Source organism: Typopeltis vanoorti, chromosome 22 (genome assembly GCF_054136105.1).
Source record: "Typopeltis vanoorti isolate ZY-2024b chromosome 22, IOZ_Tvanoo_1.0, whole genome shotgun sequence".
In the NCBI taxonomy this organism is placed as follows: Eukaryota; Metazoa; Arthropoda; class Arachnida; order Uropygi; family Thelyphonidae; genus Typopeltis; species Typopeltis vanoorti.
Window position 1 is genome coordinate 38,883,653 of NC_143570.1, and position 27,628 is coordinate 38,911,280.

Sequence of the window (27,628 nt, forward strand, 5' to 3'; positions counted from 1 at the left end):
ATATTCTCCTTTCCTAATCTCATAACTTCATTCTGACCAATATTAACTTTCCACAGGAACAGTGAATTTTAGAGAACCTTGGATATTTCTGGAAAGGACTGCCATTATTAAGTGATCCCGTGAGCAGCAGCTAGCTAGCCTTTTAACGCCCTTGGCAAATTGGTAACTAAGCGCCTTTTATAGCGTAACAATTTCGATAAGTGGAAAAACATTCTTGCACTGGCGCCCTTGGGAGATGCTCGAATGCTAAAGCATTCGTACGCCACCGCAAGTGGGGGCGTAGTTTTTGAACAGTCCTATAAGCAACCCTAATATTTAAATCTTCAAATAATGAAACAATGAGAGTAGATATTCCACTAAAGTACAGAAGGAAGACAGCGTATCGGTTATCGCTTTTTTAGTTTATCATTGTACGAACTATCTTCTTCATTCTATGTTAACCAAGTAATTCTGATGAAGCTTCTGCACGTTAAGATATCCAAACCTGTTGGTGGCACGCATTTAGTATTTTCTTCTTCTTCTTTCTTAATACTGCCCTCTTCTACCTTTGTTACGGTTTCAAGATACGTATGTTTGCAATCGCAAACTCGAGGATCCCGGTGTGTCGTATGTCAGGTTTGTCTGTTCTGGGGGACGAAAAACCCGAGTTTCTGGGTGAGAAAACTCCCCTACCTCTGTAGAGACTTTTACCTGGTCTCTTTCGTCGAAAGAGACCAGGTAAAAAGAAACCAGATAAAGGTTCCTCATCATTGACGCGAATCGAACCCAGGTCTTTCCGACCAAAGGGCTTCGTCTATACCGACTGAGCCACGGAGGCTCTAGTATTTCATTACGATTATAAACTCATTTAATTTATATAAAAAGTAAAAATACCAGAAGAGAGGTTTTCTGGTTAAGATAGATTACAATTTACTGTAACCAGAAAATCTCTCTATTGGGAGACTTTGAATCCAACAGAGTGAAATAATTGCTCCAATAATACTGAATTTATTGGCAGTAAACACGATGAAAGTATATAAGACTATGTTAATAAGTAAAAAAAAAATAAGATTATCCGAAATGAAACGTTTGAAGTCATTTTTATATAAAACTGAATGCGTTAAACAAGGATCGGACACAACCGGAGTATGAAGAACAATTTGTTTCTTTTTCTTTCATTATCTTGAAAAGTCTCTCTCCGTCCTTTCTACTTAATTCTTCAACAAGAAAGCAAATATTTTTCGCCTATTTGGGTGTGTTTGTCAATACTTTCATTTTATAGATTTGTTTTCGCTTGTATGAGAGATAAAAATAACATTTGTATTCGGGGTAAGGTGGCAAAGACCGAAAACACGGATTTCTAAATTTAGCTTTGTAAAATAAGATGTAACAGTTGTAACATGTGACACTGAACAGTCAGTCACTCATCCCTCAGCTGAAACAGACACTACCTGTGCCAGACAGCACTGAAAACATTAAAACCGATACGCTGTCATCTTTCACGCAGTTGGTATTTGAGCCCATTCACTTTTTTTAGATTTAAAGCTCGCATGTGCAAGTGTTTTGGATTTTAAGTTAATAAATCTGTTCCCTTTCTAGTTAATTTCACAGTTTATAATACGAAAATAAAGGTTTCATTTCTTCGTTCTTTGAAAGGTTTATTTCTTCTTGAGAAACAGATTTATAAAAAGCCAGAAATAAAATTACTGCTTCGGTATGTAATAATCTCAATACTGATTGTTCAAATGTGAATGTCTTAAACATTCAAAACCTTTGTAACAAACAAATTACAAGACTATAAACGAATAAACTAAATTTACAGCGACAACAAAAGCAGCCTCTTCGTTAATTTTTAACCATCCCTCACATTATGTATATACATTGGGTTTATTTTATTCTTAATTTATTTTAATACGACTACTAACACAGGAAATATTGTAAATTTACTATTGTTTCATAATTTGTAATTATGAAACTATTGTTTCATAATTACAAATCATTCTCAAAGAAAATCAATTTCATCATATTACTCAAAGTCTTGAAAGTGAATATTCAGGGATTAAAATATGTATTATTATGTTAATAATTAACCACTTAAATGAAAATGGAATGCCTAAGTGAATTCTTTTATCTTCATTATTCAAACGTTAAAAATTCGACATTACTTACGAACTAAGTGCGAGGCAAAAGATAATTTAAATGCGAATCTAGAAAGTCAGTAAATATTAATTTCTTACCGAATTATTGTGATACTTTTTATTTTGATGGCTCAGTTAAGGCTGGTATTATTTGTATCTCCGGGAAATGGAGAAATTGTTCCATTCAGACAAACTGAATTTAATCCCATCCTATAGGTTCGAATCTCAATGGGCGAGTGAATATTGGTTAATGTTTTTAGGTGAAAGTTGAATTTTATCGTCCAGGTAGAGCCCATTATTGGAAGCCTGAAATTGCTTTATAAGTACAAAGTTTGAACTGTAGATCACTGTTTACTTTAACCCATCCACAGTACAAATCTGTTAAACGTCTACATGGTGGGTAGCATTGCCATATATGAAAAATAATAATCATTGTTTAAGTTAAGGGATATTACATCCCATATAGTTTCTTAGCCGAATAAGAAACTCAAAGCGTTTCATGCCGAATATAGTAGAAACTATATAAAGTTCGGCGATTCCAAACGTAAGCAAATACCTGGATACTGCAGCACTGATCCCAAAGGGTAGTGCAAGGTGGGGCAACTCGTGGTAGAAGTGGAGCAAGCTCCGATCACTATTCTTGATATTTGTCCATAATGTGAACTTAGCTCCTAGGAACTGTATTTTTTGTTCACATTATGAGAGAAGGTTAATGTGAACAAAGTTCCTAGGGGCTAAGTTCACATTATGGGCAAATATCAAGAATAGTGATCGGAGCTTGCTCCACTTCTACCACGAGTTGCCCCAGCTTGCACTACCCTTTGGGATCAGTGCTGCAGTATCCAGGTATTTGCTTACGCTTGGAATCGCCGAACTTTATATAGTTTCTACTATATTCGGCATGAAACTCTTTGAGTTTCTTATTCGGCTAAGAAACTATATGGGATGTAATATCCCTTAACTTAAACAAGTCATATATGTCGCCGAATTGAAGCCTTTGGCTCTTCACATATCTAATAATAATCATTGGTTCATGCATTCGCAAGGTTCTTTGTTTAAAGAAATTAGATGAAAATTATTGTAAACTGATTGTAAGAATGGTCTTTATCTAGAACCTACGGAAACAACGATAGCCTAACATTCATGTTACTTAGATTTTAGTTGATTTATGCCAATATATATATATATATATATATATTATTCATTTATCAATATAATACTGTATTCATATGATCAGATTATATTAGTAGATGATGAATATGGCCTACATTAGTTTATGAATAAGATTAAATAAAATAAGCCAACAATGATGTCTGAAGATTTCAGGAGAAAATCCTGGCATTTAAAGGCGGAGATCATATAAAATCAAAGATAGTCATAATCATAGTCATAAACATAAAATAAAAGAACAAATGACAGTTTAATTATTTTGGTTGCATAATAATGTATCTGAAAGAGAGAGAGATGTAGAAAATAAATAAATTTATCAAAATCATTGGAAATAAAAAGACGAGAAAACAAAGTTAAATTTTTAAAGTATTGTCCATTTTAATTGACAGTCTTTCTCTTTCTTCCCCTCTATTCTTCTTCTGCAGCTTTTCCCACTTAAGTACGGTCGCTGTTTGTGAGTCTCTTCCACAACTTCCTGTCTTGGGCTGTAGCCACATCCAAATTCTTCATCGTCAAGTCCTCCTCCATCTCTGCTTTGGTCGTCCACGTTTCCTCTTCTTCTCATGCACATCCATCTGCATGACCTTTCTTCCTACATACTCTTCCTCATCAAATGACCAAACCATTTCAACCTTGCCTCTTGTATCTTTGCTCCCAAGTTCGTAACTTTCACCATTCCCCTTACATAGTCATTTCTCAGACGATCCTTACTGGTCACGCAGCACATCCACCTAAGCATTCTCATCTCCGCTACCTCCATCCTGCTGATATTAGTTTTCCTCAGGGCTACAGTTTCCAAAGCATACGTCATAGCCGGTCTCACTATTGTCCTGTAGATTTTGCCTTTTAATTTGATCGGCACCCTCTTATCACATAGCACTCCAGCCATCTCTCTCCATCCTGAATCCCACTTCCTTCTCAGGCTCACCATCCTCTTTCATTGTTGAACCTAAGTATGTAAAGTCACCGACCTTCTTGATGACATTTCCTTCCAGCTTCAGATCTGTCTCGTGGCTGCCATCCACTTTGCAACACATATACTCGGTCTTACTTCCACTCAGTCTCATACCTCTCTCTTCCAGTACTTTCCTCCAACTGTCAAGTTTGGCTGCCACTTCTCTTGATTCTGCACACAGCAAGATGTCATCTGAATAAAACATAGTCTAAGGCGCGTCTTCTCTCACTCCCTCCGTCACCATCTCCATCACAATATTAAACAGAAACGAACTTAATGCTGACCCTTGATGCAAGCCAACTGTCACTGGAAACTTTCTGTCTCTCTCCCAGGCATGTTTGAACCCTTGTCTTCACCTTTCTATACATCTCCTGCACCAATCTGATATATTTCTCCCTCAGACATCCCCAGATGTCTTGCCTTGGCACTTTATTATACGGATCAATAAATACCAGATGTAGCTCTCGCTGCTTCTCTCGAAACTTTTCCATTATCTGTCGTACCCCAAAGATAGCATCTGTCGTCGATCGACCAGGCATGAAGCCATATTGCTCTTTTGCAATCTCCACCCCCTTCCTCGGTCTTCCATCAAGAACCCTCGCTAGGATTTTCATTGTGTGGGACATCAACTTTATTCCTGTGTAATTCTTACAGTCTTGTGCATCCCCTTTACTCTTGTAGATGAGGACAAGTGTACTTTCCCTCCATTCCTCGGGTATATGTTCCTGTTGACAAACGTTTATTAACAGCTCCCATAGCAGGTCAATTCCTTCTTTCCCCAGCGCCTTCCATGCCTCCACTGGGATCCTGTCAGAGCCCACCGATTTTCCATTCTTCATGCTCTTTATGGCTTCCTTCACTTTCACTCTACTAATGTTCTGCACCATAAGGCTCCCCATCTTCTTTCTGAGTCCTTGAATTTTTTTCATTCAAAAGCCCTTCAAAGTATATTCTCCATCTGTTTCTTATATCCACATCCCTCCTTAATACCCTTCCTCCAGAGTCTTTGATCTGCCTCACATGTATGTTCTTTGATGCTTTATTTCTAATTGATAAATCTTTCTCTGTCCTTCCTTTGTTTCTAATTGATCATAAAGGTCTTGGTATACCATGGCCTTCGCCTGTGCAACAACTCTCTTGGCTTCTCGCTTTTTCTCTCTCTATTCCTCTCTATTCTCTTCCACTCTTGACTCATCCCACTTCTGCTTTGCCTTCCTCTTAGCCGTCACTGCTTCTTGTACATTATTATTCCACCACCAACCCTCCTTCTGCTCTCTAATCTTTCCTGATGTTTCACCAAGCTCCTCAATTGTACAGCTTAGAATTACTTTTGAATTATGTCTCCACCAGTCTTGTACACTTTCTAATCCAGCCGAAATTCTCTCTAACACTTTCTACCTAAAACGGTTCCTCACACTCTCTTCTTTTAAGCGAAATCACTTAATTCGTTTCCTCTCAAGGCTTCCAAAGGTTCTTATCTTCGGCTTTATTTTAAAGTCTTCACACAGCAGCCGGTGTTGCTGCGCCACTTGATCTGTTGGGATTACTTTACAATTTGTTACTGCCTTAAGATGTTTTCTTCTAGTCAAAATGTAGTCAATGGACATTCTTTCTCTTTCTTCCTCTCTATTATCAGAAATGTAGACTGAAAAACAAAATCACCAAAATGGAATACAGAAAACAGAATTGAGATTATGAGAACAGTTGAAGGATGCACATAATTGATCATATAAAAATAGGATATCACAGAATAGCTAGGTACGAGTATTTACAGCTCAACGAAAACATCAATACGGAAATACAGAGAGAAATGTAAAGAGAATTTTAATAGGATAGAAAGATATCTACTAAAATAAAGAGCCAAAGGCTTCGTTTCGCGATGAAAAATTATATAAATTAAGTGGATATTAAATCCAACATAATTTCAAAGCCGAATACTTAATAATGATTTATATAATTTTGCATCGCCAAAATGAAGCCTTTGGCTCTTAATTTTAGTAAATACTTTACGCATCGACCGAGTTTGCTTACGAAAAATGCACCTCTCCGACGCTTCAAGTTCCCTAGCACTAAGAGTTTTTGCTCTCTTAAGTTTCTGCTTAGTCTCTTACGAAAACCAATGAGTTGGAAACAGCTGTCAGACTAGTGAAACCTATCAAAATGGACCAATAGAAGGCAATATACGGAAGCTTTTAGAATTCGTGTTTTTCCTATTGGGTTCGGCTACGGCAACTCGTAGTATGGGGGCATTGTATTCCCGTAAGCTCTCTGGTCATTTTTTGCACGAAACTTTTATTGTTTCTGTATTCGGCTTTAAAATAATGTTGCATTTAATATCCGCTTAATTTATATAATATAAAGATATCAGCTACCAACGATAGTGGAGAAATATAGACCAAAGGTGGGGGGGGGGAGGAGAATCATCACTTGAAAAGATTAACCAAGGCAAATGCCTAGTCATTGGTGAGAAGCAGCAGCAATGCGAATGATAGGATTAAAGAAAAATCATAACGATATAAATATATACGAGCGATTAAATATAAATCTCGCCACAGAAAGGTTGGAAACTAGCTATTATACTAGTGCCTAAGACTTCGGATGATCAGAACATACTGCTCTGGGACCAAACAAAAACTATTTTTGAGTCATTTCAGATTAACATTCATTTGTGAGACTACCATGAAGGGTTCGAAATTCGTCAACTCCCAAAGACATTGAGAAACCATTCATGCATACGGTGAGATGCGATATTCAGGGGAAGATTCCGTAACTTTCAAGTTTAAACCTTTTAGTTGAGGAAATAAAGCATTTTACTGATAACAAAAGGAGGTAAGCACGACGGGAAAAGCTTGAAAAGAATAGGCATATTAGGAAACATTCAAAATGAAGGATAAACGACCATACTATAAATGAAGAAACAAAGAAAAGAGCGAGATAGGACGAGGGAAATAGCAGTGTTGGGAGTCTGAAAATAATGGCAAAGTCGCAAGATATTGGAGTAAGCCTAAATACATATCGAATTGCTTTTATCATTTCGTTCGTTCACCTTATTTTACTCCTCACCTTTGCTCTTCCGATATTCTCAGATTCCCAAGTTGCAATGTACCAATTGCCTTCCCCCTAAGCGTGGGGAGAAGACACCTTGTTTAACCTGGAGACTCACGAGCTGGCATTCTGTTCATCCATCATATTTGTTTCTAAGTTGAAGCCGATATAGAATGCAGTTAGATCAGCTAAGTCCCAAAGTACTAGCGCATCCATATTTGTTTGGGATCCAGTAAACAAATCTTAGCAGCCGAGTAGGCAATGAATACCAGACATAAGAAATTTTGAGAAAAAAAGAAAGCTAATAAGTATTTGGATTTCTGTTCAGAACATGCATGCAGAGAGGCCAAAAGAAGAAAAAAAGGTCATTGACTATGTTATCGTTGATAGATATCCTCCTTCGTGCTGATACAGAATAAGGGCATACGGGAACTTTAAAATAGGATGTGATTATTTAAATTAAGCAGGAACAATTTCACAGATCAACTGTAGATTTAACTATACAAATATTCTTGAAGAACACCGAGTTTGAATAAAACCCAAACTTTGGACTCAGTGGCCAACTCTGAAGATACCGTTGAAACGTTGATTCTTATGGAGAGATATGTGAAGTTGTCTACAAAGGTATAAAAATTCGAACTTCATAGCGGATGCATGAAGATTAAGAGGTAGTCCTGAAAAATAAGAAAGCATATATAATGTTCTAGGCAAAAACTCAGCAGTAGCCTCAGGAAAGTAATGGAAGTACTGATGAGAATATAGAAGATAAGCATAAAGATGGCAATATCTTCCAGAGACTTTTTAAATCTTAGAAATAGAGAAAAGTACTGTAAAAGGAATCAGAGATGATGCAGGTGATATAAAAACTGAACGTATTCTGGATACTGGGGTGATTTCTTTGAAAGTGTGCTTTTTTTTATTAAATGAGCAAAGCAATAACAGAACTGTAGTAGAAAATATTTAACAGGAATTCAATCAATAATATTTGAGGTAGAAAAGGGTATTAGAAACGTAAATTTGAAAATACAGTTGGATTGTATGATATTCGAGGAGAAGTGTTCAAATATGGAGGTATAACAAGTTTTACAGTACATAATTCAAACGGTGCGGTCAGAATTAGATCACTGGAGTGGAGCTCTCACAGTTCCCATCTGTAATAACCAAAACAAAATCTGGGAATTGGAGGAATTTTTTTACTGAGTATTCCAGGTAGGATTTACGCACACATACTTCAGAAAATGCTACGAAAATTATGTGAAGGAGAAGGACAAACTGGGTTGAAACCAAATAGTGATTGTCATGATCAGATTTTCACTTTAAGACAAGTAATTGAGAAATCATAAGGATATAACATTCAACTTTTTGCATAGCAAGGAAAAGCATAACAGGCATGAAGAGTAAAGCTGCTCCAAACCTAATAATTATACTGTGTATAATCAGGTATAAGACAAGGGTGCAACTACATCCACTTACCGTATAAATGGACTACATTTTGAAGGAAACTGTCATTAAACCTAATATGAAAGTTGGCTCTTTATACAGATATTATACTTCTAATCAACTATTAAGGAGTTTCCATAACTCGGACAGTTTCAACAATGCCCTCTGGTTGGAAAGACTTCATTTGAATCCAGTCTAGTACTCGAATGATCTTTACCACGGCTTTTCAACTGACAGCGATTAGTTAGCTGATGTGAAAAGGTTTCTCATTCTACAAAGGCCGGAAAAACGCATACAGTCGCGCGCGATCGCCAGTCATAATAAATTATACACTTACGATTAACTGCCCTATCAACATTTGACATCGTTAGCATCTCAGGTGGTATGGTCACTTAAACAGAACACGAGAAGAAAGGTTAGCAAAGCAGGTATTTGATGTCAAGATGGTAGAAAAAGACCCAACAGAAAAATTAACGTCTGGGTGAATTGATTCAGTCAAAAGCGCTTTAGAAAGACGACTGACAAACCAACGGTAGACTAATTTGAATAAAAATTGTGGATATTAGTAATAATGTAAACCTAAAAGTGTAGTACTGTCATAGAATACTATGATACTCCTTGAAGATACACATCAGGAACTTAAATTTGTCTCCACAAATCAATATCGTCTCCAATAGTAATAAATAATATATGTTTTTTCCTTAACGAAAGGCTAAAGTATCATGCAGTACAGAATCTACCACAATATGAACATCGTGGATGTTAATACATTTTGTAAAACAATCACAAGAGATGATGTGGTAGAACGAACTACCTTTATTGCACTTTGATGAAGGCTAAACGTATGACAGTCAGGCGAATTACAAAACCAGCACATCTGATGCACATGGGTTAGTAATAACGGATACATTTCGTATAACAAGCTAATTGTAAAGAATTACCTAGATCACATAAACAAATCGGATAGAAAGTGCTTATATGAAGACAAGTTATTGCTTATATTTTATAGGGGAGAAGCGTGGATAATGACAACATATGAAGACTTGATGCGACTGGTATCTAAGTATTGTAATGTACTTTTGTTTGTCAGAATTTCACACACATCAGTAAGTTGTGAATGCAAACATCGATGTTATTTAGAAAAGAGCAGTTTCTAGAATTATTCCTTATCCTGAAACATAGTGAGTATTATTCTCACTATGTTTCAGGATAAGCACGAATGTTCAAGCTTTTTAACTAAGCTATTTCCATGCATTACTTTAGCAGCAATAAGCTCCAAGTTCGAGAATTGATAGAACTTTAAGTCGTTCATTCTTAGCATTGTTTTTCGACTGCTTTGAAATGACTAATAATTATACGCGGGATTTGTTTTGTCTTTGTCACGAATTTTTAGAGATACATCACAGCACTGTTTCTCTGTACAAAATGTTATACCATGTTTCGTTTTTCTAGTGAGAATCTTCAGGTTCATTGACAGCCCTCTTCGTGTTGCCTGATGCAATACTGAAATAATATTAACAACGATACACTTACAGTACAGTGACGTAACAAGATTAATATTTTTGACAGCAATATTTCATATCCATTAATCCAATCAGTATTATCTACAAGCTCTAAATACGACTGAAAATATTCTCAAAAATTTAATCGTTAAAGGTCACTTTACATAATTCTCTTCGCGTAATTCGACATAAACAATCTACTATGGCTGTTTAAAAATTCTGCTATTGCTGAGTTAGTTACATTCTTCCTTCAAGTCAATTATTATGAGGCATCTCGAAATAAAACCAATTTCGTCATCTTCGGATACATTAAGTATGCGATGACCAACAATTTTAGGCGAATTTATAGCAACGATACGGTGTTATGAATAGGTCCTGACCAATAATTAATTGCATAACACATTGCTTAAATATTTAATGTGACTTCCACCCACGAGAGTGGCTTAAAAGCTTTCTTTAATAGTTCTGCATTAAAGTTTATATATTTTATATTATTTTTTAATTTATTTATTTTTCACTTAATCCTGTTCTAAAGACTAAACATGGAACTTTTTCGCAGGCCAGTTCAGACTCACAAATAAGCGGGGTAGGGGTCTGAAATCTCACACCTAAAAGGTATACATATTTTAATAAAATAGAGGTCACTATTGTGAGTGATCTGGTCTCATTAAAAGTGGACACTTTATATTTATCTGGTTTAAAAGAAACAATAAAAAAGGATCATAAAATGAGATATGTAAAAAAATTCTAAGATTTCTTTTAATTCTCGTAAGTAAATGCATGCAATATACCTTACTGCAATATATACTCTTGTTCATTTTTTTGTACTTAGAAGCGCTAAAATGAACAACGATTTCCAGTAACGTGGGAGGAATTATTTACACCGAAAAATATCCAGATAAAAATACCGATACTGTATACGCTCACACATACACGACAGTTCTCTAACTTGAAAAGTATTCATAAAAACATCGCACAGAACCGACAAATGGAAGCTGTTGTAGTTAGCCAAAACACATGCGAATGGGCTCGGCAAATGTTTCATTAATCATTGTTAGGCAGTGAACTTTCCCCCCTACTCCAAGAACAGCATTTTAATAGTCGAGGTTAATGATCTGTGGGGGTCATTTATACTGTTTCGACCCAAGAAGCGAGCACGTTATTTATTAAAGTTGAATACGTCAGTACTTGGATCTCTTCCAGATTTTGTCGTGTAGCGGATTCATCTTGATGCCAAGAAAGGAACACTAAACGCAAGCATTACGATAATATACGACAGACTAGTGTGCTGACCTGTAGATTGACCCAGACACGTGTATTCGCAACACTTAAACTGCTTAGTTTCTTTTTGACAGGCGAATACTAATGATACGTCAAATAGTAAGATTCTTAATCAATTGCTGCTGCTTTAACATTTCAAGAGCAATGTACTTAATAATAAGTACCCTTAAGAAGTCGGAAATAGAAATTTATTCTAGATGGTGTATGCAGAAACTAGGACAAGTGTCATAGAATGTTGTACCTAAAATGTTTGAAAAACTGCAATAAGAAACATCCAACAAGGTAGTCCAATACTAAATGATTATGAAATTAAATAATAAATTAAAGAATATATTTTGGGAAAATTACATCACAAGTGAAACCTATATTTACATACTCATGAGTAATGAGTATGTAAATATATTTATGACCCAGCCTGTTTGCAGTTAACCAGGATGCATAATTGTGGATATGCTTTTATGAGGATCGTTTCCATGAACATCACTGGGTCCTCTTACCATTCTACACGACACTGCACCGGCGGATTGCTGACGTCCAGAACGCTATGTCTAGTTAGTCCTGACTAGCAGGACACCTCTGTTCTAGTGGAGTCGATGCCAAGACAGACGCAAGCGATTATATCTCAAAAGAGAGCCTAACACGCGATTAGGCAGAAGGTCATAATATTTTGACTCATGATGAGTCAAATATGCGTTGTCTGACTGAAAGTAGTCTTTCAAGGAATTAAAGAGGGAAGTATCCAAAAGGGTCGAGTTGTAATCACATAACCTAACATTCATCTACTTTGATTAATTTCACTAGAGCCATTTTGTACACAGAATAATAGAAAAAAGACCCTAGGGTTTGGCTAATGAGAACTAGAGATAAAATAACACCAAGCATTAATCTCATAATGTTACTCGAAGAACATAACCTATTTCAAGTGTAGCGTGTTTGTTCTACTACATTATCAGAGTTCTGCTAAGGTCAAAGAAACATGTATTCTAAAATAGCATCACTATTAAACTAAGAGATGAATCAATCATCACTTATGTGTTAATGGGATGGGGGAGAGCGATTCTTTCAGTATCGAACTAACGATCATCAGTGATTTATGGCTGAAGATCCGATTTACCTAGAAGATGCTTTTCGGAGCACAACGGCCAGTCACAACCGAACTGGAATCTTATGCAGTTACGTCCAATTAGCAATTTGTCATTTGTAGTTTGTCGACACGAGCCAAGAGATGAGGAATAAACCTGTCAGCAAAATCTTCTTTTATCACCGATTTAATGTTGTCTTCTTCATTTGGAAAGAGTTTAACACCGACTCGTACAAAATTATCCTCTCCAAATCACGTGACACGTAAACTTCACACTTTTACCACACCGAAGTCGGGAGATGCGTCGCCTTGTTATATCCTATTGCAGTGACATCACCGTTTCTCGCAGTAATTGGGCTTTTACGACTTTCTCGGCATGTTAACAAGAACACGGCTAACGAGCGTGCCAGAAAACATAAAAGGGGAAAATATAATTTTATGGCCATTTCCGAGTTGAGAAGAAGGTGTCAAGTAAGATATACGTGGCCAATGGCTGCGAAATCATCCCGTATTAAATTCACCTGCAGTTAGATATAAGTTTCTAAAATAGCTTGCTCCGTGAAGACTTTTGGATCGCATCCCATTTTATATTTTGTGGTGTTTAAGTCTACAAGCAAAAATATCACACTACAAAAATGTTTTTCATTTCAATATAAGATTTTATTATTTCGCAGTTAAATAATTCTTATATGTTGATCTCCGATAAAGAAGATAAAAACCTCAGATATTCCTTCTCTAATGTTTTGTCAGTATTATTCCAACCATAATTGGTTGATGATAAATTGCCAGTTATACGTGAGCGAAAGGTTCAAATCCCTTTAAGTTGTGCTTGTCTTTTGATAAAATATTCATCCTTGTATCATGTGCACGTTTATTCTAGCCGTTACCAAGACAACCGTTATTTTCGGTAACTAAAGAGTATTATTTTGGTTGGGATAGTTAAAGTCTTTTCTCCTATAGGGCGTAGTTGGTAAAGAAAATAAAGACACGCCTCAGAAAATTACTTTCTGCCGACTTGCTTAAGTTCTATTCTCAGCTTCCAGCGAAAGAAAGAAGAATGATGTTCTAAACAAATAAGTTTGTCCTTAATATTTTTTGAAGATTTACTGATTTAACTAAACCAAATTTACTTATTAAAACATTCAAGTCCATGAGTTTAGCTTTTGTTTACGTAATACCGGCGCAAATATTTAGATAGTTTAACCATGCGATTTGGATGAAAGGCTTTCTGTTATCAGGAGAAAACTAAAACAATCACGAGTTGATGACTGACTGTCTCCCCTCGTTCCTTGTTTACATAAATTATCTTATCAGCCAACACTCTTTTCAAGGCTGATTATTTTTTAATTCCTCTCCACATACGAGCAAAGAAAAAATTCTGTAAATACGTTTGTGATCCTAATTTGTCTATTGTTAACCATTAACCAAATAAGACTCGACATCATTGATGATAGTAAAACTCTGAATAAGAACAATAATAATTAACACAGGGGTTCTCCCTGGAGACTTGATTAAATCAGGTTAAACTCGCGAATTACTTCGATGTACGTGTAACCCACGAAATATATTCGAGGTACGTTTTATGTTGGCAGTAGCTGTCGATTTCCCGCAAAGCACTAAATATATGCAGAAATGATGTCTTTACAGGTTCAAGATAAGTTTCTTTATAACTTGATATAATTCATCCAAGTTGCACGTAGTAATTCGAATCAATATGACATATACATTGCAAAAATGAAATACTTTTACTGAATATGAGGAGAAAAAATACAATAAATTGTAATTCTCCGAATGCTTCATGGATTTACCCATAAGCTATTCAAGGTTATCTAAAATGCGTACCAATTTACATCGGAATAGTCTTAGTTCATTTTTTTTTTTAAAAAATAGAACTAGACCATTATAAAAGAAAGTTGCCTAAACCTAGACGGGTTTCGAACCTAGGTCTTCCCAACCAAAACGTTACCACTTTTCGGAAATTGAAGAACTGAAATTGACGAAATCGTTAGCGGCACATACTTCAGTCTTTCATAAAAGTACTCGCTATTGTTTAATTTTGCATATTTGCTCTAATAATCCCGAACTAATAAAACAAATATAACAGCTACTGGAACTATTATATTGAAATATAATTAACTAAGCGTTCACTGGTAATATCAGATTTATAAGTGGATTTCCAAGGATAATATTAATGACGCTTATTAATCATGAGAAGTTTAGAGTAAAATATTAAAGGGGAAAGAATATTACAATCAACAATAAAAGTAAACAGATTCGAGACAAGTCTAGAAATAAGTATTATAAGTATTATTTATGAACCGCTTTCAGGAATTGAATCTCAGTTCATTACAAAGCAACAAAGAAAAATTATTTTGTTCGCAAGTTAGCTGACTATAAAGAATTTCTCAAAGGTTTTAAATAAAACCTACAAGTGGAATGTTTACTGTTCTGCATTTGATCCCTTTTAAGATTTACGGTTCTTCCTTTATGCACAGTTACCATAGCTGCACTGAACCAAAATCGATGCAATATTCGTAAAGCAAGCCTCATTGGATTCTGTTTACATTATTAGCCCACTAAACAAGATAACTTGAAAATAGGATGTCCTAGTTGCAAATCTTTCGCCTATAAAAACGATCGGTAGCTCAGCCAAAGCTATCAGCTGATCTGACACATCTTCGCTGCTGCTTTGCTTCCATCAAAATTGAGTTATTTGAATCGGATGGAAAAGTATCTCGCTTCATGATCTGAACTGTCAACAAGCCATGATAGAAAAATGTGCTGTGAGCATGCCCTAAATCTGTTGGAACTTGTCCATTTGTATGGCCTATTCATTTACAGAAACGTGCCAGGAATTCAGGTGCATTGTTCTTTGAAAAATGCAGGCAGGAGACACTTATGTTGCCAGGTCCTCAATTATAAGTTTTAACCATTTCATGAAAATATCTACACAATTTAACAATTATTTTTTCCCCCTCAAATCATGCAGTGCTCTGCTACGTAATTGTGTTTCCATAAGCGGATTATTATATCTAAAGCCATGCATAATCGTTACGTAATAAATCTTTACGTTTATATCAACCGCTTTTATTTCTGTTTTTCAATGCGATTATTAAGTGATGCGCTAATTGGAAATTTCTCATTTCATAAAGTTTTTTTTTTTATTTAGAAAAACGGATACGGAAATCATAACAGGTTCATAAGTGAACCTGTTCACTTATGAACCTGTTATCATCAACAGATTTAGTTATATCTTTCGGATGTATGCAAACATTTGTTCATCTTTCCGTATTGATAAGCGTGATTTTACATATTATCAATGAAAATTAAATCTATAAAGGACAGAACAGGTTTGCTTCATACAGAAAAGGATTTTGAACTGTTTTCCAAATATCCTGTTGAAGGAAAATAATAAACCGCCAGCGTTTAGTTGATCACTCGTTGCTTCGTTTTAATATAACAAATTAAAAAGTTAAAATTAAAAATATTTCTTTTTGAAAAATCAAGCTGCAATTTTTGTATACTTTGTTATTCATTATTTATGTTAAAAGTTTAATTTATCGGAAAAACCGAAATTAAATAAATTCGGCTTTAATAAAATCATCAATTTTATTCCAGAAAAAATGCTATTCTTCCAACTTAGAATAATCAACGCTTATAACTTTCGTGGCGTTGCTGTACAGTATAATAAACACAAATGTCAGAAACATTTTGCTAGTATTCTTCCACGTGACTTGAGACTAATGTATTGACTATTCAACTAGTTTCATGAAAATTCATGTGGAAGAACTCCGGCAAGACATTTCTCACATGTCCTCACTATGACTGCTACTGTAACCTGTTATTGGAAAAAAAAGTTAACAGGGCCTACTGAGTATACGCGGTAACAGTAAGAATTATAAAGGTACATATTTTCTTTTGGTTAAAAACTTTATCATGTTAGAGCGTGATACCCCCAAATCCGATTTGGAGAAAACAAATTTAGGGTATCAATAAGAAAATTGCGAGAAGGTATTTTTATCTTGCGTACTATCTTTTTTGTGGCAAAACGAATACGATATAGCTGCTGTTATTAGTAGTAGCGTTATTGTAATTAATAGATAATGGAGTTTGCAATAAAGAAATATGACGTGGTGACCATTAATGAAATAGATGTCATACACTTTAAGAAAATATTTTATAATAACAAATAAGACATTTAAAAGATTAACGGTTTCAAACAATCCATATAGAAGTGGTTATAGAGGAGCGAGATCTAAAATTATAATTAATACAAAACACGAAAGAAAATAACTTAGGAATAGGATTATAGATCTTCTAATACTATAAAAATAAAAGAAACTCTTAAAAATAATAAAAAATTTAAGTTATGAAAAGATATTTGGCAATACGATAAACAAAACTGTTGCTCTGAAGAGAAAGAATGGTTATGAAGAACTTAAGTGACTAAGAAAGAAATTTAGGGAAAATAAACATCAAGAAGAGTTGTGAATTTTACGTGCGCAAAGTTATGAGAGAATAAGTTGAGGCTGGTTTGAAAACAGGTCTCAGGAGAAGATGAGATGCAAGTAGAATTGTTGAAATGGGGAGTAAAGTCAATTGCTGATTAACTGGCGGGACTCCATCACTTTGTTTAAAGCAGAGGAAAAAATCCCAGACGAATGGAACAAAACATTAGTAAGTTATTTACAAAAAAGACGAAAATGAAGATATCTAGAATTGCAGGCTCATTAGTTTATTACTAGTAGTTTACAAAACATTTACACATCTAATAAGTAACAGAATAATCCATCAGCAGGTTACACTGCACACATAGGAGCAGGACAATACCATTGATTACATCTATATGTAGAGACAAATTATAGAAAAGACAAACGCATATTTGTTTAGTCTTCATGGACTTTGAAATTACTACTCCAGTAAAACTTTAGCTACCCAAGAAGAGGTGCAACATACACAGAAACCTTGAAATATCAGTCATGCCACCTTTGTCAACAAACTACATAAGAAAAGTGAAAATTTTCAAATAAATAGGGAAATAAGACGTTGAGCTGAACATAAATTTAAAGAAAACAAAAATAATGATGAATGACAATTTAAAATCAAAAAGGATTATACTGAAAGATGAAGTGGAAAGAGCAGTGCATATGTTTATCTGGAGAAAATCATGAAAATCAAAGATGGACAAATGGAAGAAAATAAAGGATACAACTAGGTTGACTGGCGTTTTGAAAGATATATTCAAAGATGATAATTCCATTAGTTTGAAGTGGAAAGCTTTCGATTAGTGTGTCTTACCTGTAATTATAAATGTCTATGAAACCTGGAACTCAACTCAAAATATGATTCACATTTAGTTGCCAAGAGAAGAATGGAAAAGACTATTGCTTGGTGTGACAGACAGGATACCCTCCCATTTACTAAGATAGAGAATGGGTGTACATGATATCATTAGTCACATTATGCAGCAATTGAAGATATATCTTATGTACAGTTTGAAAATGACTAGCTCAATACTAAAAAACACGAATGGCTGCAAGTGAAACATATACTGATTAAATATTACTACGACTAAAACTGATACCGTACCCTGAAATCCAGTATCCTCGTATAGGATGGCCTGTATATATGCAATAAGCATATTTTTTCATTCCTGGTGATTTTTTTTTTTGGAAATCGAATCCCACTGTGAAATGGGTGCTCTTAAAATTCTTTCTAACTCAAGCACAATAGCATTCGAAATTTATCCTCGTCTTGCATTGATGAGCTTGTAACTACTACGTTATATCCTGCAATCAAAGAAACCATGATATGCTAATATTGTGATATGTTATAGAAGACGTTATGAATCAATTTAGTTGCATCCAAATTGAATTAGCTCCGCGCTTTAAACAAAGAAAAAGTACAGTACTAAGGTAATACAGTAGGTAGTTCAGACTGCAATTATAATTACATGCAATTACATTATTTTTATTTATCAGAGATGTGAAATGGTCATAAAACCTTTGGTGTTTAGAGCAAAAGTTCTGGCTTTTTCACAGATGAATTTTAATGGTATGAAAATAACAGTGGTGATATAATTATTTTCATACCATCAACCGAGCTTCACATTTCCAAGTGTAAACATAGATCATACTAGTAATGAATTAAGAGTACAGACGTTAGACTTTCGCTTAACGTGGTAGAATGTTTCCAACATTACTGGATAATATGGACGCCATTCTACCACTTCATGAGATCTGATTGACTTGCCAGAATTTGGTGAGCATTGTCGAAATATTGATTATAATAAAATGGGCGAGTTAAGTTTCTTTGTTGTGGTATATCAAGTTATATAATTTTCTATTATTGAGAGTGTTAGTGATACCACACTTTTTGCTAAGGACGCTGGGAAATTTTTACAATAGCGGCCAGTGTGACTAAGTTTTATATAGATTTCTAGGAATACTACCATCTGATATTTTGTTTATTATGAGATTTAGAAATCTGTACTTCTCTTCCGTTTAACTGTATAGTTTTGTTTTTTGATGAAGCTTATTATGGAATTGACAGAGGTTTCATTGTGCTATATACCTTTCCTAATGATAAATGTATATTTACCCCGAATAGAAGCTTTATGGCTGGCTTAAAATAGGGCTGCTTTATTTTCGTGAATAATTTTAAATAATAATAATTATATAAAAGTGTATCTGTTTAAAATTCTGTATTTTTCTTCCAGTACACATCAAAGGATCAAATTTTGTCGTTGCTCTTGTACTCAATCTGTAATATGTTTTCTGTAGACCCTAAACAACATCCTATTCACACTGGTGGTTGTCTTCCTATCACCCTAACCAAAATTCGACATCAGTCCTCCGATAAAACAGAACGTAGCATCTTGAGAGTAGCAACAACAAAAAATAAAAAACTCAATTTTATTTTCATTTTCAGTGGTTGTCCAAAGGGAGAAGTCAATTAATAGATTATATATACAGGAAAACGCACATTTAGATACAAGGGCTATCGCTCTACTACGTTGAATTTCTATTCGCATTGATTATTTGGTAAAAGAAATATAAATATTGTTGCAAACTGTCCAATTTTCACGCCTTCTGAAAGATATTAAAAACAATTACTCTTTCCAAGTACTCGGGTATTTACAGAATCTGAGGTAAAAAATTTATATACGACGAAGCCATGAAATTCGAGGGAAAACATCGTAATATTGCATTTCCTAAGCAACTGGCGGGGGGGGGATTAATCGAGCATGCTAAGTATCTAAGTATTCCATGGCCTGGTCTGCACCACAAGAATTTTTAGAAGAAAAATAGTTCATCGTTTTAAATAATCTACCTAGATTATTCTCTTAATGGGAATCAAGGCATATTTTATACGATGCCCAAGAATTATTGAACTCCAAATATTCCAGACTAATCAATACAAAACAATGGGAGGAAGCTGACTAACATAGCGAGAACAAGACCCATTTCATGTTTTGTTGTTAAACAGATCATTTACTGCATTTATATATTAATCTTCTTCGCATTTGTTTATTTTGCTCTAATTACTTCGACGTTGCTATCCACTATACAGATAGTAACATTTTTAACATACCGGCCTATTAGAAAAAACAGATTACGCTTTCTGCTTTCTTGAATGTCACCTACGTTATGCTTTCAACAGTGTCCAAAATCACAAAGGTGGCGAGGTGGTAGATGACTTATTTCTTCGTGTGAGACTATCACCTGCTTTCCTGGGACCTGAAGTCTTTGAAAAGTTACATATTTGGTCATGAGAACAATTCGGATTATCTATTCTAATTCCATCTGTTTGTTAGTGGATTCACATTTAAAAAAGTAGTTAAAATGTACTCAATAGATAGTAAAAATAAATAATATTCCTTTTGTTATAAAAGTTGAGGATCAAAATATTCTTCTAATCATCCCAGTTTGATGTTGGCTTAGTCAAAATATTTCGCTTGCTATGAATTGTTTTGGAAAATTTTGTTTAAAACTAGTTTGAAATAGATTATTTTATGGTTTAAAGGATTAATGGTTAAATGGATTAAAGATTGAGAAATCGCACTTGGCCTGTTTAGAAAGTACGAGGCAACTTGCATCCTATCAATTCAGAGGACATCTTCAATAATCACTGAGAAAATGATTAAATTTTTCTCTCTTTTCTGATGTACATATATCTTGAAAACTAACTTTCTAGCACTATGAGTAAACTGATCTCCTTTTGAGATAACAATCCTTTCGTGACATTGGGGTTTAAGCCGAGATTATTTATTTGATAATTATTGAAAAACTTCAATATTATAAGAACTAAAAATCAATTTAATGAAATAACGATAAAATGATAATTCTTCATTTTAGTATAGCGATCTTCTTAAGATATAGATACAGGATCTTCTTAAGATAGTTAACATTCTTGCTCCATTTCGTATCACTTGTCTTTCATTTTTATCTGAGTTGAATTCTCTCGAATTTTGAAATTCTCTTGAAATTTAATTCGGTGATTATCGAATTAAATTTTGACAAGCAGAGAGGAATATATTCTTTCAAAAAAAAAGACGTCATTCTATGAAACATGTCTGAAATAACATAAAAGAATAACAAGCATGCTGAAAAACTGATACTAAAAGACTTGAGAAAAATGCCATCTACAAATTTTGTTTTGTAGATGGCAAACAAACTATCTTTTTTAAACTTTCAACACCTGAAAAGTGGCATCCAATAAAATGTAGAAATCACTAAAACCGCATAAGTTCAAATGGCATCGATCATATTCTGAATTCCATTTGGTATTACAGTTTTCTCAGATTTATCACACTTGGAATATAAAGATTATCAAACCACAAGCCATTATCTATATTGAAACCAAGTTAAAGAATGCATACAGAGAAAAGCAGATAAATGTTTTATATAATTAGATGATAATGCTATTTTAACAGAAGTGCATTTATTTTGTCAACAGTTCATTAGTAAGGAAATATCGCCCAATTTACCTTAATCTGTTTTTTCAAAGTAATACGAAAATAATAAAAATGCAAAATAAACAAGGAAATATCAGCTCAGTGAAGAAATAAGGCAGTGCTAAAGGATTCAACAGTCTGCCAAGGATGCTGGAAAGCGTACAAATCACGATTATCAGCCGAAGCGATGATATCACTGAGTTAAATCCCTAAATTTCCCACATGCCGACTATTTTAAGTCGCATTGTCACAGGCCGCCATTCTGATGACGGAGAAGTCTCAGTTTCATCGTCAGCTGATCTGCTAGCACAACTTGCATCATCCCCTCTCTCTAGTCGCGCACATGGCGAGAGGAAAGATTGACGAAAGCCTTCACTTCTACTTCTGTAGCTGGCGTGCGGGCGCATGCACTTGAGCGTGCAGAACCGGTAGCGTAATGCTGCATGTGCGTCTTTCACTCACTCACTCCCAACCAGGTGCTGTAAGCCGTAGGTAGGAATTTTCGCAGCTTCGTAAATGGCCTCTGTAGTGAAGGACGCGGGACGTCGACGGAAGACCAATCCGTAAGTGTGTCTGAATGTTGTATTGTTTGATGATGACACGCATAACAAATGCTATATTTATCTCTCCCGCTGAAGATGCTCGTGAATTGGACACAAATCTGACGTTTTGTTTAAGTGTTACAAGAAAGTTCGCGGTGACAGAGCCGAAGGAATGTGTACGCACTGTTTTAGTCGAGTAGTTTAGGGAGTGTATGTGTAATCGGATACTAATCTTAAGAACACACATAAGCTCTTTATGATACCGATAGGTGCATAAGTCAATACGTACATTTTCACTGGAATACCATATGTAACTATAAAATATACAGTCACACTAAGAGCGTTTTTTTTTAAATTATACCATAAACATTTAAGTTAACAAAAAATAATTTTCAAATTCACCGAATTAAATCATTAATATCAAATATTGAACTTATTAATATGTAGAAATGTTTGAAAAGTGATTTTAGATATAAAACAATATCTAACCTAAGCTAATAAAGGCAAGCGTACTGAATCAGTCAGCTGCCCATTGGCCAATTTGCAGATGTGTAGCAGGAAATGTAAGGATTACCACTGAAACATTGAATTCAATAATATTATGAAAGGAACCGTAATAGAACTAATATACTTTATAATCTAACAGAACATAAAATACTAATGTCATATTTTACCTTATTAAATACAAAAAAACACATTAAATTTTAAATTGTATATGAGATGCAATACTTTAAAATCGTAGAATGATTTGTTAGTGTAAGTGACACCAAAACAGGAGTTACAATTATCCCGGTTGTTTCAAACATCATCAGGATATTTTTTCCTAGTAACGAAAATAGGAGTATTCATTATTTCCGTACCTTGGGAAGATATTTGTTGTCAAATTCCTGTGGGTGTAATCAATAGACACTTCGATTTAAAAAAAAAAAAAAAAACTTAAAGTATCTGTAACATGTAAATGGTGAAACATACAACAATTTTCTTTATTTTTTGGCCTTTTCTGTATACAGGTCGCTTATCCTGTTAATATTAGGTATGCATAATATGTTTTGATTTGCTCTTTATCATCTTTTGAACGTATCTCATAAGCTGGGCATAATATTAAAACTTTCTCCATATTTAATAAAAAATCCATTACATTTACCTACTGCATCGTATTTTAATAGTAATTTTATATTATATTATTATATAGTATATCACAGTAATGTATACATTTTTCTGAAATGGTTTACTTAAAGGAATAAATAAGAGGCTTCAGATTATTTCACACAAAATTAACTTGCCAGTTTTAAGGAATTAGAAGATACAATGATGTATGTACGGACAGTTTAAGACAATTAAAGATCCAAGATTTCTCAGTGATGAAAAAGAACATAGAATCAAAAAAAAATAGCATGGATAGTCTTTTGAACTAGCATTCAAATGTGTCCATTAAGTGAATGTCTGTCACAGAATTTAGCTACAAAATATACTAACCAGGGATAATCTGGAGAGATTACTTCATGCGTATTAGAAGATGAATGTACCGAACAGTATTTTTGAAGGTGGAATTAGGGGAGGGGAGATGGGGAGTGTTAAATTCTATCACACGTTTGTTACTAGTCTTATTATACTTATGTCAAAAGCGTACTGAATCGCAATCTCTTAAAAAACCATCGGGATTTCACTATCCATGGAATGCATCTGTTAGTTTAATATCCAGATAGTATTAAAATATACAATCATTTGAATTTTTATTTCCGGCTTCTTAACCCTAGTTCTCGTAGCACCTGTGTGTGAGTCATTTATGGGTTTTTCCCACGTATCTTGGAAATTAAGAATTCTGCGTGGACCAGGCAACTTATTTATAATGATAGTAGGGGCGGTTTTGCGTGTGTATAAATTCAATTGGCGTTCATGAAACAGTAGTGTGGATTTTAATAATTTGTTGGCGATACTCATGTGGATGTTCAAAAGCTGATCTTACGAAAAAAGGGAATTTTTGCTTAATATTCTTTCAAATGATGAAAAGTAATTCGCCTGTAATGTGGATGTGAAAAAATGTGCTCGGATGGAGGCAAGCTGTAGTAATTTGGATTCAGGGTTGACTGAATTCAAATTAGGGAGAATAAAACTATCAAATCCATTTCATGCATAACATCTTATTTCGATCGTTGCTCTGCGTAAGTGAAATCATGTCTAACTGTATAAACATGAATGTCATCTTTGGTGCCCGCTAAGAGCAGTTCTGTTCGGGTGCACGTCAGTAGCATCGCCTTGATTGAAGTATGGTTAACTTTGCTATGCACATACATATCTCTTCAAGAAATTCGAAGATTCGAAACTTTCTGTCACTAGGTGGATATTAAAGAGAATTGCCCGAACAACCTGCTTACTATACAGTTTTCCCGTTTCTCTTAACACGTATTATCAAAGCGTAGGTTCGAAACTCATCTAGTTGGGGGGGGGGGTATGTCTAAAATAGTAATTACAATTTATAGGTTTAATATACTGGCCTCAGATGCACGGGCAGTAATTTAGATCCAAACCTAATCAAGATGCTCTCGTACATTATAGAATATAAATGACAAGTCATCCACGAATGCAAAGCAATAACCAATGTTAAATTCTGTCTAAACATCTGTTTAAATTTAGCTTTTTTATATTTTATTCTTTCTAAATAAATAACTGCTTTTTTTGTAATTGCAAGTTTTTGCAGATTTCCATGTTTGGTCTCTAGAGAAGGTTTTCCTAGCTAATACCACCCTTGCATATCCACTGTATTTGTGTAAGGGATTAAATAATAAAAATTATCTGAAATAAATTCAGTGACGCGAGCCAGCAAGACACCAACACAATCGGCGATGGGGGAAGGAGGAGAATGGTGAAAGTTGGATGTATTGCATTCAGCTCAATTTATAGCAGTTTTTAGCTAATTTGCACTGTTTTTCGACTAACACGTCATTTATTACAAAAGTTGAAGAGAAGTAAGTTTGCTGAAAACATCTCCCTACAAGAAGCGAAGTCGAAGTTTTATTAATGCGTCTGCTGTTTGCATATCTTACTTTTCATACTAATGCCAGAATTATCAGGAAAAACAGGAGGAGTTTCAAGCATTAGTTAGTGCAACCTCACTAAGAAGTTATAGGCATTAGTGAGACTTGGCTAACAGCAGATGATGTAGTTACAGGAATAGAATGTGAAGGATTTAGTATTTTCTGGGAGGATAGAGAAGATAGAATGGGAGAGGGGTACTGCTGATTATAGTGGATAAATTTCAGCCTAAAAGAATAAAAGAGAGAGGGTGGCTGCCATTTGAAAAATTGGTCAAATAGGGAATTCAATAATGGATGGATAAGAATGTGATACCGTGTGGGGATGAGTATGTGAAGGGTCTGGCATGCTTGAGTAATTTACTAACTTTTTATAATAGAGTAACAGCTGAGTTGGAAGAGGTAAATGGCTACACGATGATTTTTGCTGGATTTTGCAAAGGTATTTGACAGAATACCACATGGAAGACTGTTACGCAAATTAGAACAAATGGGGATGGATATGACACTTGGATAAAAAGGTGGCTGCTGAACAGATATCAAAAAGTGGTAATATGGAGGCGAAAACAAGTGACTAGTGGTATGCTGCGAGGTTCAGTGCTGGAACCATTGCTGTTTAATTTGTACATAAATTACATAGGAAATTAGGTAGAATAATAAGTAATCAAGGCGATGTGAAGAACTCGCAGGACAACCAAAATAGGTTGTCAGCATGGACAAAAGATAACAGATATTATGCTAATGTCGGGAAATGTAAAGTTACGCGTTTTGAGATAAATAGATGACAAGCTGTGTACCACATTGATGGAACTGTGCTCCAGGAAATAGATGAAGCTAGAGATTAGGGGTGATGGTAGACAGAGTTAAAGTTTAGAGGAATATTGTGGCTAAAGTAGCTCATACGATTACTTGGCTATTGAAGAATACACTGACAAGTAGAGATAAGGAAGTTATTCCTCTTTATAAGGCCTTTATATGTCCACATCTAGATTACTGTGCTCAAATCTGGTCTCCTGGGTTTCTTGGGGATGAGGAAGCAGTGCAGAGGATTCAGATCAGCATGCCATTCACCATCTTGAATGGCATGTGGAATGTTCCCTATGAGGATAGATTGCGAGTGTGTGGATTGCAGAAGTAAGTTGATAGGAGAAAATGAGGGGATATGATAGAAACGTTTAAGTTGCTTAAAGGGTTTTATAGGATTGATGCAGGGGAAATGTTTCGGCATTTGACTAGATGGCCAGAACAAGGGGTTATCCCTAGAAGTTGAATAAAGGTGTTTTTAATAGGGGGTGTGAGGACTAGATTCTTTGCTTGGAGAGTCGCGAATGAGTGGAATGGACTGCCAGAGTGAGTTGCGAGTGCTTTTTCTGTTTATGGGTTCAAGGAGAGGTATGATAGATTGTGTGGATAGTTGGGGTCTCCCGCGATGAGTCTTCGGACTCCATGGAGGTGTGTACAATAATAATAATCAAGTGCCTATCCCTAGGTATTTAATATTTGTCGTCCTAGTTGGCAATGATGATGATTTTTATGGTTTAATTGTTTTAAAGGTTATACTGCGCCATATCAGAGGTTATGACAGTACACAAGGTAAGTCAATCACAAACATCCATGGCAACAGCGAGATTAGAACACCCGCGATCAGTTGGAGAGCAAATACGCTAATCACTTGGACCAACCAGGCCGGCTTCAGTTGGCTGGGTAACGTACTCGCTTTCCAGCCACCAGGCTGGTGGTTCGAATCCTGTGGTGAATATGGATGTTTGCTTTTAGTTGCGAGATGAATGGCATTGCCCGGTGTGAGAGGACCGTCCAGCTTACTTGGGGGAAGGGGGAAAGAGGTCGCTTGAAAAAGTTCCATGATTAATTTCTGGAGCAGAGTTTAAGGATTATTTAACACTTAGCCAACCCATCCACAATACTAATACGAAATAAAATAATAATGTATGCAATAGCCTTTTGTAGGTAAGTTTCACAAAACAAATCTATATAATTTTACGGTGTATATTTTAAAATAGCTTACAATGATTGCGTAACACGTACAACTTATATTAAAAGGGATGCTAGAAATTTTAATGCAGTAATTTTTTGTTATCAGTTTAAATCAGTGGTCTGAATCGTTCCAATGGTTCAAGAAATAGTGGCGCAAACCTTGGCTTTATTAAAATATCGAAATTAAGAGTCCTTTTAAATTTTGGTTTGAATCTGGCCACAATAACTCCGCTTCGTTGAATGGATTCTTTAGCATATTTGGTCTGTCAATTAATTTATTAATTATTAATAAATTGATGCAGCAAAAGCTGCATAATTAGATCATGAGTTGTTAAAATAGCTTAGGATAGGATTTAAATTTCAGACTGAAGTCTGCTACGGATTTTACATAGTGAAATTCACAAAACCATACAAAATTCGATACCTCAAGACAAGATGATGTAAATTCAAACTGAAATCACGAACCCAGGCTATCTTCTGTTGTACAAGTAGAGCATTAGTCTTTGTCAATA

General features: G+C 35.0%; 2 protein-coding genes across 10 annotated transcripts in view; one reads left to right on the plus strand and one right to left on the minus strand.

The window, feature by feature from the left end:
* The window catches only part of LOC150094337 (neuropeptide CCHamide-1 receptor-like), a 262,883-nt gene that overhangs the window by 210,077 nt on the left and 25,178 nt on the right, over positions 1-27,628 (minus strand). For 5 of the 7 annotated variants that reach the window (XM_090412373.1, XM_090412375.1, XM_090412374.1 and 2 more), the window contains exon 2: positions 18,181-18,380. The exons of 1 other annotated variant lie outside the window; for it this stretch is intronic. The gene's annotated coding sequence lies outside the window, so the exon portion shown is untranslated. Of the gene's footprint in view, positions 1-18,180; positions 18,381-27,628 lie in introns of those variants that run through there. One more of the 7 variants, XM_090412376.1, reaches the window with a different exon arrangement.
* The window catches only part of LOC150094339 (four and a half LIM domains protein 2-like), a 235,278-nt gene that overhangs the window by 50,731 nt on the left and 156,919 nt on the right, over positions 1-27,628 (plus strand). Inside the window, exon 1 of one of the 3 annotated variants that reach the window (XM_090412368.1) lies at positions 21,957-22,110. The exons of the other annotated variants lie outside the window; for them this stretch is intronic. Within the exon in view, the coding sequence (XP_090268494.1) occupies positions 22,064-22,110 (47 nt within the window). The 5' untranslated portion in view covers positions 21,957-22,063. Of the gene's footprint in view, positions 1-21,956; positions 22,111-27,628 lie in introns of those variants that run through there. 3 annotated transcript variants of the gene reach the window in all.